This window comes from Bombyx mandarina, chromosome 07, assembly GCF_030267445.1.
Source record: "Bombyx mandarina strain Sakado chromosome 07, ASM3026744v2".
In the NCBI taxonomy this organism is placed as follows: domain Eukaryota; kingdom Metazoa; phylum Arthropoda; class Insecta; order Lepidoptera; family Bombycidae; genus Bombyx; species Bombyx mandarina.
In genome coordinates this window covers 10574851-10589560 of record NC_143214.1, presented here as the reverse complement: position 1 = coordinate 10589560, position 14710 = coordinate 10574851, and the positions used below count along the sequence as shown (strand labels likewise).

At 48.6% G+C, this 14710-nt stretch overlaps 3 protein-coding genes across 3 annotated transcripts in view; 2 read left to right on the top strand and 1 right to left on the bottom strand.

The window, feature by feature from the left end:
* The window catches only part of Fbxl7 (F-box and leucine-rich repeat protein 7), a 308189-nt gene that overhangs the window by 76667 nt on the left and 216812 nt on the right, over window positions 1-14710 (top strand). The gene's annotated exons all lie outside the window — the stretch shown is intronic.
* LOC149502674 (uncharacterized) lies at window positions 6207-8162 on the bottom strand. The gene has a single exon (XM_089728931.1). The coding sequence runs from the start codon at window positions 8160-8162 to the stop codon at window positions 6207-6209; it is 1956 nt and encodes a 651-aa protein (XP_089585057.1).
* The window catches only part of LOC114239313 (atrial natriuretic peptide receptor 1), a 112437-nt gene continuing 110661 nt past the window's right edge, over window positions 12935-14710 (top strand). Inside the window, exon 1 of the mRNA XM_028169464.2 lies at window positions 12935-13379. The gene's annotated coding sequence lies outside the window, so the exon portion shown is untranslated. The remainder of the gene's footprint in view (window positions 13380-14710) is intronic.

Sequence of the window (14710 nt, the reverse complement as noted above, 5' to 3'; positions counted from 1 at the left end):
AAATTCGATAAAAAAAATATATTTATTACTCTACTGACGCAAAGCTTTGTCCGCTCAAAGCTTTTGTAGAGAAAACGTTAAATGCTGATTTTACATTCTGATTTTACAGTGATTCCGTGGAATTTCGCCTACTGGTTTAAATTTAGGGCGGCTTACACAGCTCCCGGATATCTCGTATATTTTATTGATGTTTCTTAAACGTGTTTTAAATGAGCAGGAGCTAAAACGCCATATCCGAAAACGAGGAATAAATGTAGGTCATGTTTTTTTTTTATTGCTTAGATGTGTGGACGAGCTCACAGGTGGTGTTAAGTGGTTACTGGAGCCCATAGACATCTACGACGTAAATGCGCCACTCACCTTGAGATGTAAGTTCTAAGGTCTCAGTATAGTTACGACGGCTGCCCCACTGTTCAAACCGAAACACATTACTGTCTCACGGCAGAAATAGGCAGGGTGGTGGTACCTATCCGTGTGGACTCACGTCCTACCCCCAGTAAGAATGAAATGAATTTGTGTAAGAGATTGAACCATAATCCGGCGTTTGAAGGAAATAGAGAAGGCTTTACGCCATAGCTATTGGTGACATTCTTGTTTAGGTATCTATATACTTTAGTAATAGTTTAGAATAATTTTTATTGCTTTTAAAGGCAGAAAAGCGTACAGCTTGCCCCCTTAGACCTAGAGTCTATCGGTAAGTATTTATTTATTTATTTAAGCAACGTCGTTTTGCTAAGACTTGAAGTCGTCGTGGCCTAAAGGGTACGACGTCCGGTGTTGGTGTTGAGCGATGCACCGGGGTTGGAATCCCGCAGGCGGGTACCAATATTTCTAATGAAATACGTACTTGACAAATGTTCACGATTGACTTCCACGGTGAAAGAATAACCCGCGAAAATCAACCCGCTAAATTATAATTTGCGTAATTACTGGTGATAGGTTTTGTGAGTCCGCACGATGTCTATGGGCTCCGGTAATCACTTAACACGAGGTGGGCGGTGAGCTCGTCCATTGAACTAAGCAATAAAAAAAAAAGACTCACCAGTCCTTCGAATCGGAACTCGTGACGGCTTCTGTCATAAAGTGAACATAAAAAATAGATGTTACATTATTTTTATGGCAAACACGTAGAAAGTGCAAGTGCCTCAATTCAACGAGCGAACAGTGATTAATGTAAGATACTTTAATTATTTTTGCGTTGTTGTTGTTGTTGTTATTGTTGTTGTTAGGTGGTGGATTTTCTTTTTTATTCCACTAGATGGATGAACGAGTTCAAAGTCCGCTGGTGGTAATTGGCGGTGAGCACTGTCTACTTTACAGCTAATTGGGTAGGTATGGTCATAATTCCCCGTCCTATTGTCAGGACGGGTCCCAGCGACGGCGAACCTTCGGCACGCACTGTGCGGTACCGTAGGTTTCGTAGAGTCGGAGTGGTGGAGCTCGATGGGGCTTAGTCGGTAGTCGGTTTCGCGGGGCGTGTCCTGGGTGGTTGACGCCGCGCATGCCTTTCTCAAGGCGTAGTATCCCGGTAGGAATTAGAAGGAGAAGAGGACTATCCGGTAGGAATTAGAAGCAGAAGAGGACTTTGGTCTTCCTCTTCTCTCCTTCTTCTCTGGACGCGCTGGAGTCCGACGCAACCTGGTCTGTTGCCCCTCTCGACCGGGTATCCGTAAACGGATTTCCCAGCGTTAAAAAAAAGGTATAATTCCACAGTTTCCGTTCGATTACTTATCACTTAATTTGTAAGCGCTACGTCCGCGACATAAGAACAAGACATCCCACCACATATTTTAATTTGACCACTTTCAGCTTGTATACCCACTTTCTTGTTTGGTTTACGTCACAATTCTTAAGTTTTTATTCATAAAAAAATATATTCCTATAGTAAATCCCTATATAGGAACTGCACAATACCTGAACTCAGTATAAATGACCATATTTGATTAATAGTAAGGTACAACGGACAATCGATCCACCTTGGAGAAACGATCCACCTTTTGGACAGATTTGATTACTCATCATCATTTTCCTGCCCTTCTCCCAGTCACCCGAGGGTCGGCGCAACATGCTTTCTCCTTCCATACTCTTCTATCATATACATTTTCTTCGCTCACTCCACTCTTACACATATCGTCTTTCAGGCAATCCGTCCATTTCTTCTTAGGTCTACCTCTTCCTTCATATCCTTCCACATTTATAGTTAACACTCTCTTACCAACCACATTTTCGTTTCGTCTCATCACAGATTTGAATACTCTAGATGTCTAATGCATATTGACGTATGTATATGATTCTCCGATTCCGTGGGTTTTGTTCACAATTAACTTAGTCACATATATATAATAATATATATAATATAAATAAATATTTACTAACAATCACGCCACGTTAACTGGTCCCGTGATAAGTTCGTAAAGAACTTGTGTTACAGGTACCAGATAACGGATATAAATGTAAGATTTTTATTATACACATACATATATTTTAATAGACATCCATAACCCTTTTTTTTTTTTTTTTTTTTTTTTTTTTTTTTTTTTTTTTTTTTTTTTTTTTTTTTTTTTTTTTTTTTTTTTTTTTTTTTTTTAACGCTGGGGAATCCATTTACGGATACCCGGTCGAGGGGGGTAACGGACCGGGTTATGTCGGACTCCGGCGCCTCCTGAGAGGAAGAAGGGGAGAAGAGAAGAGCCGAGGTCCTTCACCTCCCCCAATTTCTCACAGGAGACTACGCCTTGAAAAAGGCGCGCGAAGCACTTGCCCCGCAGAACGACTACCGACTAAACCCCATCGAGCCCCACCACTCCGACTCCACGAAACCCACGGTACCGCACAGTGCGCGCCGAAGGCTCGCCGTCGCCGGTACCCATCCTGTTAATAGGACGGCACTCCATCCCCGGGAAAATCCCGCAGGACGTCGTCTCGGAGACACACCGTGAGCGGTGCACAGGAGCCACCTTGCGCCGCCTCACCACCGGACCAACAGCCGAGTACCGGGCACCCCCGCACCCGGCACCCGACAGCCCCTACGGGAGATGAACGGGAGCTTCGCGCCCGTGCCGCCCACTCCGCCTTCTTCGCTGTGAAGCCGAAGAGGGATCCCACTCCCTTTCGCGCTCCTCAGCCTCACGGAACGCCATGACCAGGTCGCAAAACCTGGTCATGGCCTCCCAAGAATTCTGGTCCTCTAGCATGCGGGCGATGACAGCCCGCAAGGAGAGGTCTCTCCCCAGCACCGCGATGAGGTCTCGCCGCGAGCGCTCCCAACGCGGGCACGCTTCGAGTGCGTGCTGAGCGTCATCGTCCGGATGCCCGCACTGGTGGCAACTCGGATGTGGCTCTCTCCTGCAGACCTTCCACAGGTACCTCCCGAAGCAACCATGCCCCGAGAGGACCTGCGTTAAGTGGAAGGAGAGCACGCCGTGTCGTCTATCTGACCATGCCTCCAGCACGGGCACCAGGGCCTCGAGGGCGCGTCGGCGAGTGACTGAAGTTTGGCCAAGCTCCTCCAGCAACCGCTCCCTCCACTTGGCGTACGCCAGATGACGCGCAGCACGCCTCCACCGACCGACAGCCGACGGGCCGGGCGTCCGTCCCCGACTCAGGGACTGTGTTCTGCGCCGGTATACCGCAGCTGCTACCTCAGCCTCGAGATCCCAAGGAAGGGAACCGGCGAGGGCGCAGGCGACCTCCCGGGAGATCGTACGGTACCCCCTGATGACTCTCACCGCGAGCACCCGCTGCGCTCGTAGCAGCAAAGCTGCATTGCGCGCAGAGAGTGCGGGCGACCACACGGGAGCGCCGTACAAAGCCATACTGCGCACGACCCCCAGGTACAGACGCCGGACGCCGGCGCTGCAACCACCGACGTTGGGGAGAAGACGGGCTAGTGCGCCCGCCATCCCCAGCAGCTTCGGGACTAACTCACCAAAGTGGTGGTCGAAGCGCCATCGACTGTCCAGCACAAGGCCCAAATATTTGAGCTTCGGCTGGACAGCGATCGATACTCCGCCGACTATGAGATTCGCTCCCGGAGGAGGTCCCCTCCGGACTGGGTGAAAGCACACCGCTTCGGACTTGCGGAGGGCCACCTCAAGACCTAATCTCCGAATGCGACTAACGACGGTGGAGACCGCCGCCGTCGCAAGGATCGCTGCGGCTCTGTAGTCAGCTCCGCGGGCCGTCACCAGCGTGTCGTCGGCATAGCACACTACGTCGACGCCACGCAGGCTAGCACCGCGCAGGACCCAGTCGAAACCGATGTCCCACAGGAGTGGTCCCAGTACCGACCCCTGCGGGACCCCGCACGACACCGCTTTCCGTCCCCACCCCCTCCTCTCGGGGAAGACTACATTTCGCCCTGAGAGGTAATCCTCTATCAGGGTGCGGAGACTAGGGGGGACGCGGTGAAACCGGAGCGATTCCACGATCGTGCTCCAAGGGATCGTGTTGAAGGCGTTGGCGATATCAATCGACACAGCCAACAACACGCCCCCCTCGGAGCACGCACGATCGGAGAGGTGGCGGACGCGCAAGACCGCGTCCATGGTGGAGCGACCTCTCCGGAAACCATATTGGTTAGGAGCCAGGTCAGGCCCAACGCTTTCGAGGTGCTGGACCAGGCGACTGGCGACGATGCGCTCGAGGAGCTTACCAGCCTCGTCCAGCACGACGATTGGACGGTACCCGCTTGGCTCGTCACGTGGCCGGCCTTCCTTAGGAATAAGGACAAGCCGACCAGTCTTCCATGGCTCTGGGAACCTGCCCTCACGGAGGCACCTGCTGAATAGCCCTTGGAGGGCAGGCCCCAAGCCGTCACCTGTCAAGGCGAGCGCCCACGCTTGGGACGAGATCCCATCGGTACCGGGTGCCGTGCGCTTAGCCCGCATCCTCTGCACAGCCAAATCGAACTCTACCTGGGAGACGTCCTCAAGCTCTTCGCTATCAGCAATCCGCGCCATTGTCATCACAGGGGGGACGAAGGCCGTCCCGGATAAATCGGGAAACAGACCCCCGACTACCCGCTGCAATGTTTCCGGCGGCAGGGTGCTGGTTGCGGGAGGAGCCCAACGGCGAAGCGCATTACGCGCCAGCCTGTAGGGCCGCCCCCACGGGTCACGGTCCAGCGAGGCCAGTAGGTCGTTCCAGGCGGCCTCCTTCACCTCCCCGATAGCCAAGCGCAGGGTTCTTATCGCCGTCCTGTACACTTCGTACAGGCGGTCCTCCTCGTCGGGGTCCCGGCGCGTTCTTCGTCGTCGATATCGCTGGTATGTGCGACGACTAATATCGCATAGCCGGCGCTGGCTGGCGATCTCCTCGGTCCACCAATGAACTTGGCGCTTAGGAGCGAGAGCTCTCACGCGAGGCATAGCAGCGTCACACACCCGTGACATTGCCTCGCGCAGACGCTCCACCCCCTCGCACACGTCTGCTGGCTCGCCAAGCGAGTCAAGACGCCACGCCTGCACTATGGCCGCCTCACGCAACCGTTCGATGTTGAGACGCTTCTGGGCCCAACGAGGACCCCTAGCGCTGCCACTGATGGGCAAGGAAAAGCCCCGAACAGAACCCACCGGGGTCGCGGCGACACTGAATCGGATGTAACGGTGGTCGGAGAGGGTCTCCTCGCCAACCATCACCGCCCAACCGCGTACGCGATATGCGACGTCAGGCGTGGCGAATGTAACGTCCACCACGGACCCGCCCAAACGTCGCACGCATGTGAGTTCCGTACCGCGATTGAGGATGAGGAGACCGCTTCCGACCAGCCACTCCTCCACCGCTCTACCTCTGGGGCACGTCCTAGAGGAACCCCAAGACAATGACTTGGCATTTAGGTCACCTAGAACGAGAATCCGTCGGAAGTGCGACCTTCCAACGACGCGGCTGAGCTCGCTGAGGAAAACCTCAAACTCGGCGAGCGTCCTGTTTGGGGAAAAGTACACTCCCAACACGAATATCTCGGCCCAGAGGACGGCAACGAAGCCGCGACCTCTTTCAACAACGGCAAACGTAGGTGGAGCACCCACACAACAACGCCGGATGATTGCCACTCGGCTCTCCAAATCGGCCGCCCAATCGGGGCTCGAAGGGACCCGATACGGCTCGGCGACCACCGCAAGATGGGTCAACCCCTCCGCCATGCTCTGGAACAAAAGCTCTGGCGCAATGGTTGAGATTCCCCTGCAGGAATCGAAGGACACCTGTCATAGCAGGACGCCATTCGATGTCTCCATAGCCGTACCGGGCTGCCTCCGTGCATTTTCAAGTGCAGCGGAAGTTCCTCTTCTAAGTCTCGGTCTCGGGGACTTGGCACAAGCCTTGCTCCCGGAGACATGGTACGCCGGTCTGCCGGCAGCGGTACATACAGCGCAGTGTGGTGCAAGAGAGCAGCCGGCCGCTACGTGGCCGGTCTGGCCGCACCGATAACAATCCCGGCTGCGGTCGACCGACGAAGGACATCGGGCGCTCACGTGCCCAAGCTCATGGCATCGGAAGCACTGTAGCTTCTTAGCCTCTAACAAACAAGCGCGGAGCACGCTCCAACCAACCCTCAGTTTTGGAACGGCGAGAACCTTCATCGTGGCAACGACGGGCAACCGGACCAATACTTGACCCATCCCGCCTGGGCCAGACTTGATGTCTCCGATCTTCACCGCATCAGGAGCGCATTCGCCAATCCGGGCAAGCTCCGCGGTAAGTTCCTCCGGCATCAGGGAGTCGTCCAGTCCGCTGATGCGGATGGCTGCAGTCGTTACTGGCCTGGTCACTATGACCCCTTCTGCGGGCAGAACCTCACGAAGCTTTTGGGCCAGGAGATCGGCCTTGGCGCTCTGGTCTGCACCTTCCACTACCAGCACCTTAGACCCAGTCACTGCAGACCGGATGCGCTGGATGGGTATTCCAAGGGCCCCAGGATCTACCTTGGCCCTCGCTTCGGCGAGTACAGTGCGGTACGTGAGTCCTCTTTCCACGGCCTCTGGTTGCAGCTTGAGGACAACGGCCTGAGTGCGTGGAGGGCGCAGCTTCTTCTCTTTCCTCTTTACAGAAGACCGATCTTTCCTTTCCGCTTCAGCGATAGCTGCCGCTGGAACCGTCCTCACTGCTTCCTCCCTCGGTCGAGCACCCCTACGGGTGACCGTTGACCAGCTCTCGATCATGGAAGCTGGAGCCGGGAGGAAGGTGTGCGTTTCGGATGAAGCCGCTTGCGCGGTGACACTTCTCTTGGGGCCACGCATCCTCTTTTTCGCCAATGTCATCGGTGGCACTGATGACTGTGCCGCATCCGGTGCAGCGTCAACGACGACAGGGGGATTAGACGATTTTTCCCGGCTCCTCTGCTTGTCCGCCGCTAGCGGTGGTCGCATTCGGGGCTCCGGTAGAAGCCGTGCCTCCAGCCCTTCAAAGCGAGCGTCGAGCATAGTGCCGACAGCTCGCATAATGCGCTGTAGGCGCAACTCCTCCTCTTCCTCCTTGGTGTTCGGGGCCGGGGTCGCAGTCGATGTGGGCAACGCTAGCACCTGCGAAACCCTCGCCAACTCCCTTCTAACTTCATCGAGCTCCTTACGCAGTTGCAGGATCTCCTGCTCCTGCTTGACGTTGACCGCTCGCAGTCTCTTAGCCTCTTCGGCTGCGGTGTAGCCCACAAGGTCCTCCGTGGCCTCCTTGACAGTGACTGCCAACTCCTTCAGTGCACGCACGTACGTGCCCTTCGGGCTGCTGGATTTGGCGGCGACCATCAGGGCCACCTCTGCACTTTGATGGAGCCTACGCTCGGCATCGGGCTTAGCGACAGACCCTTCAGCCGCTCTCCTCTTGTGGCGTGTGGTGCGCGCGCTCTCAGTGAGCTCCTTCTCCTCTTTTTGTGCCTTGAGGTACGCTTGCCTGGCAGCGGCCATGCCAACGTACTGCCCTGTGGTCGCAGGGCGTCCCCGTCCACGCTTTGACGGCGTGACTGCTCTGGGCTTCACACCTGTCGGATCCTGAGCCTCCGAGCCGGAGCTGCTACTCAGCCCGTCCGAGCTTATATTGAGCACCCTTTTCCGCCGTCGTCGTGTCGGCGACGAATGGCTCGACGACTGGGCCGAACCAACTGTGGCCATATCGTTGTCCGACACGACATCGGCTCTTAAGGAGCTTACTTCAGGGTCCTTCTCGGACATAATTTTCTTCTTTTGAACTCCGTCCTTCCCGGACCTGACGTCTAGGCAGTTTTTGCCCCCCCAGAGTACGCGGGGCAGCGTGCGTCCGACGAGTCGGCCACACGGAGGGATTCTCCTCCCGCTGAGCGGGAGGTACCCTCCTGGGGTATTAACTTTTTTAAACTGGCCATTACATAAATTTTTATTTATTTTTTTAACCCGGGGTACGGTTCCCTGGGACACCCTAACGACTGGTCCCCCACCAGCCATTCATTCTCTCGCCGGGTGTCAGAGCTTAGAATTGGGTATGAGAGGGAAAGAAGATGAAAATAAAACCAAATAAAACAAAATAAAACCACAGGCGAAGAAGAATAGAAAGGCGTGTAAAATAAAACAATGAACGGAAACAAAAGAAGAGAAAGAGACAGGGTAAAACTTAAGATAAATAAAAATAACCAAGGGACAGTAAAAACAAAACAATAAAGTAACAAAGAAAAGGGAAAAAAGTGGAGGCCCACGCATCTCCAGAAGAACCACCCTTCAGCAGGTGAAGGGGGAAGAGAGCGTGTAGCCCCCGGTGCTGGTTTTGGTCCGCGTCGCTCAATCTCTCAGACATCCATAACCCTGGAAAAGACATTTATATTTATCATACAAATATCTTCCCTTGGCGGGATTCGAACCCGCGAGCCCCCTGTGTAGTGGCCATGTCACTTACCACCACACCAGACGGCCTTTATGTATATATATGCTTGGTATCATTATGTATCGTTCCGATCTGGACACTAGCGCGAGTGTACTTGGGCTCGACAAATATTTGTCCGCTTTATCAAACACTCATGGATAACGGACGCCGTATTAATCCTTATCAACTTATATATTAAATTACTTAAATATAATAATTGAGTCCCCGCGGTTATCTTATCCGGAACGATAAAAGCGTTTCGGCTTTCATTAAAATTGCGAGGGTGTTGTTTGGGATTCGATTATTTTCGTTAAAGTCTAAATCAAACGCATACCGGATTTTGGAGTAATCTGGAATCCTGTAATAATAATAATAATAAATTTTTATTTCAGAATTAAATTCCATATGAAGTGTTAGTAATACGAAAAAAAAAAAGTGTGTGTGTCCGCTCCGACGCACGACTGGAGTTTACTGGATATAAAAAATTAAACGAAACAATACGAGAAATAGTTCTATATTACGACAACACGATACACAACAGATTATTAACAAATTAACGAGACACAAAACAAACGACTAACAAATATATGAAAATACAATAATGAGAGAAACGCGCGATCAGTACGAGGCTTTGTGGCGGACTGCCGGCGCAGCAGCCCGGCGTCACCTGCGATAACGCGGCCGCGCGTTGGCTCCTGATTGGCGCGCGCACGCATCACGCAATCAGGAGCCAATCAGGCGCATAAAGCATTTCGTGTGACATGCTAGGCGCATAACGCATTTCGTGTGACATGCTAGTACGATTTTGGTCCCCATAATTTTCATACCCCGGGCCTATATATGTAAATCGATTCTAAAGGAGTAAACTCCAATTAAACGAAACAATACGAGAAATAGTTCTATATTACGACAACACGATACACTACAGATTATTAACAAATTAACGAGACACAAAACAAACGACTAACAAATATATGAAAATACAAAATGAGAGAAACGCGCGATCAGTACGAGGCTTTGTGGCGGACTGCCGGCGCAGCAGCCCGGCGCGCATTTCGTGTGACATGCGCATAACGCATTTCGTGTGACATGCTAGTACGATTTTGGTCCCCATAATTTTCATACCCCGGGCCTATATATGTAAATCGATTCTAAAGGAGTAAACTCCAATAAACTCCAAAAGTACATTTTATTTATTTTACATTGACCATGGCTGGTCTTGAGCCAACATGGACTTCATTCCATTGAAGCCGTTGTTGTATTGGACGCGCAGGACTTCAAACGCCTTTTGAGTGTACTCTGTCCACAGGCCGCAGGTGTAAAAGGACTGACAATATGCACTAAATAGTGTGTGTTTGACTTCATCCTTACACCGTGCGAATCTGCGGGCGAGCATGTTAGCTCTCACAGCCAAAGTAATGACGTTTGCAAATAATGATTTCCACAATACAGAAATAAAAACTCGCTATTCGCGGGAAAAAAAAAAAAAATGTTACTGGTGGTAGGACCTCTTGTGAGTCCGCACGGGTAGGTACCACCGCCCTGCCTATTTCTGCCGTGAAGCAGTAATGCGTTTCGGTTTGAAGGGTAGGGCAGCCGTTGTAACTACACTGAGACCTTAGAACTTATATCTCAAGGTGGGTGGCGCATTTACGTTGTAAATGTCTATGGGCTCCAGTAACCACTTAACACCAGGTGGGCTGTGAGCTCGTCCACCAATCTAAGCAATAAAAAAAAATGCAACCCAATTCCTCTGTTCGTGGCTAATGATTTCTTTATGTGCGGATCTAATCGGTACATCGGTACATACACATTGATAAAAAGATTCCAATATGTATGTAGGTAGCCAACCGAATTTTCTTTGTAACGCGCTTCTCCCTATTCGCTGTTTCTGCATTCGTGGCATATTTACTGAACATATACCGAGATATACAAAATTTATATATATAAAAATGAATTGCTGTTCGTTAGTCTAGCTAAAACTCAAGAACGGCTGGACCGATTTGGCTAATTTTGGTCTTGAATTATTTGTGGAAGTCCAGAGAAGGTTTAAAAGTTAGATAAATATGAAAAATAATTTTGTTTTTCCTTTGATGTGCCACCCGTAGGACGGATTCCTTTTGTTTGTTTTAAATTTATTTTATATAAAAGTTTAGGTATTTTATTTATCGTATGAGAAACTACGAAGTCTGCCGGGTCAACTAGTATATAATAAAGAGCTTTTACTGCAATAAAAACCTAACCCTAATTTAGGTTAGGCTACGTATTTGTAAGCTTAGGAGGCAGTCTCCTCCCGGTGATGGTCACGGGGCGACCTAAGGGGGTTGAGGCTGCGCCGCACGCTACCGTCACTCTAACGCGCTGGCACCAGGAGGACGGGACGACGCGTCGGTCTTTCGTCGTCGCTGTCGTCGCCGAACATACTGTGGAAGAGCAATCCGGTCGGCGGTGTATCGCGTTCCGACCCGGCAGGCTGGGTCTAGCCCAGCGGGGTATCCCGGAACACCAGCGGCATCGCCTGGGCGGCTTGGCAGGGCCGCCGTACCGCGGAGACCGACGTCGTCGGTCGTCGACTATCACCTCGACGACCCGTCGGTCGGGCGTCCTCGGGGTGGCGCTGCGTGTCTGGTTGTAGTGTTGACCGCGGGAACCCCCCTACTCTGACCGGGTTCTGACCCCGGACGGAGATCGGACGTCGGGTGTAAGAGTGCAGGGGAGTCGTTTAGTGGGTGGGCCCTAAAATCCTTGGGCCCGCGATCTGCTCTCAACACCTGCAGATCGTTGAGTCTCACATACCCCGCGCGCCCCCTAGGCGCGGGGACCTCGTAGGAGGTTCGGCCACCGGCCCGAAAAAAATAAAATACGTATTTGTAAGCTTCTTATGAGAACACATGGGCCTATGGTCGCGCAACTTTCACCAATCTAGAGTTCCGGTATCGAGGGTAGGAAATCTACTATCCTTGCGTCTCAAGGTGGGTGTCGACATTCAAATAAAAAAAATACAAAAACTAACGACGGAGGGAAGATCTTCCACCTAGCGGCTGATACTGCTCGGTAGACCGACGTTATAAAAAAAAAAAACACGTTTTTTTTGTTGCCCTTGTAGGCAGACGTGCATATGGACCACGTGATGGTTAGTGATTACCGTCGTCCATGGACTTCGGCAATGCGAAGAGCAGAGCCAAGCTGCTGCCTACCATTGGGGCGAGAGATCATCAACCTATAAGCGCAACAAAAAAAAAAAAACACGCGATTTAATCTCCCGTTTGTTTTTACAATATCCAACATCTGCAACGAAAGTTTAGATTTAGATAAAAATTTACAGCAGAGGTGATTGGCGTTTATCATGCATCTGGGATCTTGTTATTTTAACACGAACGACTTCCACAAATGAAAAAACAAAAGAAATAAATGGATCCAGTTAATTTTTCAGTATTTCGAGGGCCGCACGCTGTAGGCAAGAGTAGCAGGTAGAATAGTATAATAGTGGCTACATCCTACCTATTACTGCTAAGATACAATCTTGCATTCAAGTTTGAAGAGTAGGTCAGCTATAATACTAAAACTCTGCCCACAATTTCCAAGCGGGCAAGAGGATTTAATCTTGTCACTTGTGCAATAAATGCGAATATATTTTTATTTATTTAGAAAACATCTATGAACAAATTGTTTTAAAATTTAAATACGTATTTGTACATAGTCTTTTGGCTGTAATCTTAACTAAATATTTAATAGTATTTATATCGACTTCAAGAATTGTTTGAAATCGCCGGATCTATTCAGTGGGTCGCGTTACTCATCCGGTGGTAGCAACGCCTCCAGGCTTGAGCCCTAAGAGCTCACCTACACGTTAGCATTACGCTGACATAGCCTCTCAAGGGTATTAGCTTAGGTAGGAAATAAGTAAGTTATGTAGGAAAAAACATTGAAATTTCGAAGTTAATGAAGAAACTTTGTCTCTACTGAGGAATTTGTTTCGGAATATTCTACTTACTACCTGGATCTCGCCCTCAATAATGTCTTTCAAGGAATTCAAAGACTAGTCTCAATGAGCGTTTCACAGAGGTTTTCTTGCGCGCACTCAAAGCATATTCCTTTCTAGACATTTACGAGCGACTTAATGATTTGCATTTTCATGCATTATTAGTCAAAATAAAACGATTTTAAAAAAAAGTAATGCTATTAGCGGACAACATTATCGTTAATTGAAAAAATCTATTTTCGTATTTTGTTACATGTCATTATAGGTTTTCGAAAAATAACCCCGTCAAATACAACAATCAGTGCGGCTTTATAAAACTTATCAAATAACACGTCATTTGTTTTCGTACGTATGATAATTTGGCGTTCTTTATCTAAAAACAAAAAAAAATACGTTACGATTCTCACTAATTTCAGTATAGTTCTGGACGCCGTAGGGAGTGTACGTCGCTTCGCGCTATTTTCAGTGAAAAATCGCGGAAATTCATTTACCGATTGAAGTGATCTTGTGTGTGTGTAAGTGAAATTTTCCCGGAGTGATTGTATGTTGTATTAATTAGAATGCGCTTTTTATGGTAAGTTTATTTTATTTATTTCTATAATATTAATGATTTAACATATTTTCCGTCATATCTTTCGATTTGACATGATAAATATAAACTCTGATAAATATAGCGTTGCTGGTCTTAAAAAAAAGAAAAAAACTTTTTAGAAATTTTGTAAACGTTAGTGATTTAGAAAATTTGATTTAATCAGTTGATACTAGAATTTTTAGATACGACGATAAATAGTTTAGATTTTAATCAAGAAAATACTATAAATTTGAATTAGACTTAATAATGTTACATCGATCACTGAAAGTATTGTTGTCTGAATATTTTTAGACTCTCGTGTTAATTTAAAAAAAAAACCCAAGTGAAACAACATTCTTCGTATGCAGATTAATTTCTGCGTCTGTCGATAGAATTTACACGTGCGAGAGTAGTTGGAAAAGCCTCTTAGGTAACCAGTGATTAGGTAGGAAAAACAAAATAAAGAATGACGTTAGCGGTGGTCAAATTGGTAGGACCTCTTTTACTTTTTTAGGAATTTTTTATAGCTTGGATGGGTGGACGAACTCACGGCCCACTTGGTGCTAAGTGGTTACCGGAGCCCATAGACATCTACATCTACAACCACCTTGAGATATGAAGGTTTTTTATTCGGTTTGAAGGGCGGGGCAGCCGTTGTAACTATACTGAGACCTTAGAACTTATCTCAAGGTGGGTGGCACATTTACGTTGTAGTTGTCTATGGGCTCCAGTAACCACTTAACACCAGGTGGGCTGTGAGCTCGTCCACATATCTAAACTATAAAAAAAAGAGACAGGTTGTATGTTTGTTTAACAATGACCACTGTTTGAACCGAAACACCTTATTGTTTTGCGGCAGATATAGGCATAATTCACCCGTGCGTTGCGGTAGAAATTTACTCGTTTGAATTAACATGAGCCTGTAACATCTTCTTTATAATAAATACATAAATAAAAAAAGGAGATCAAAATAATTAGAAAAAAAACATTTTTTTTTCAACAAATGAAAATTAAAATATCATCCATGTAGTCGAAGAAAATTAAATATTTATTACTAAGAATATCTAAAAAAAAACATTAGATCAGATTTTGATCAAACTCAAATAGACCACGTAAAAAACACTCGCTCTTTGAAATGTAGAAGAAATAATCATGAAAATTACCCACAAAAATATCCTGAGGCACATAAAAATACAGTCGAATTTAGGACCCAATATTTTTTTTATTCGATTAATGAATAAAGTGATCTTGTTAAATGGAAAATTAGGTAAGTTGCTTTGGTAACGTAGCTAGCTTGTTATTTATAGAAAACGCGAAAGGACGTCTGTCACCTT

Bases quoted from the DNA above. Each gene is read 5' to 3' on its own strand.
- LOC149502674 (XM_089728931.1), bottom strand. From the start codon at position 8,162: ATGTCCGAGAAGGACCCTGAAGTAAGCTCCTTAAGAGCCGATGTCGTG.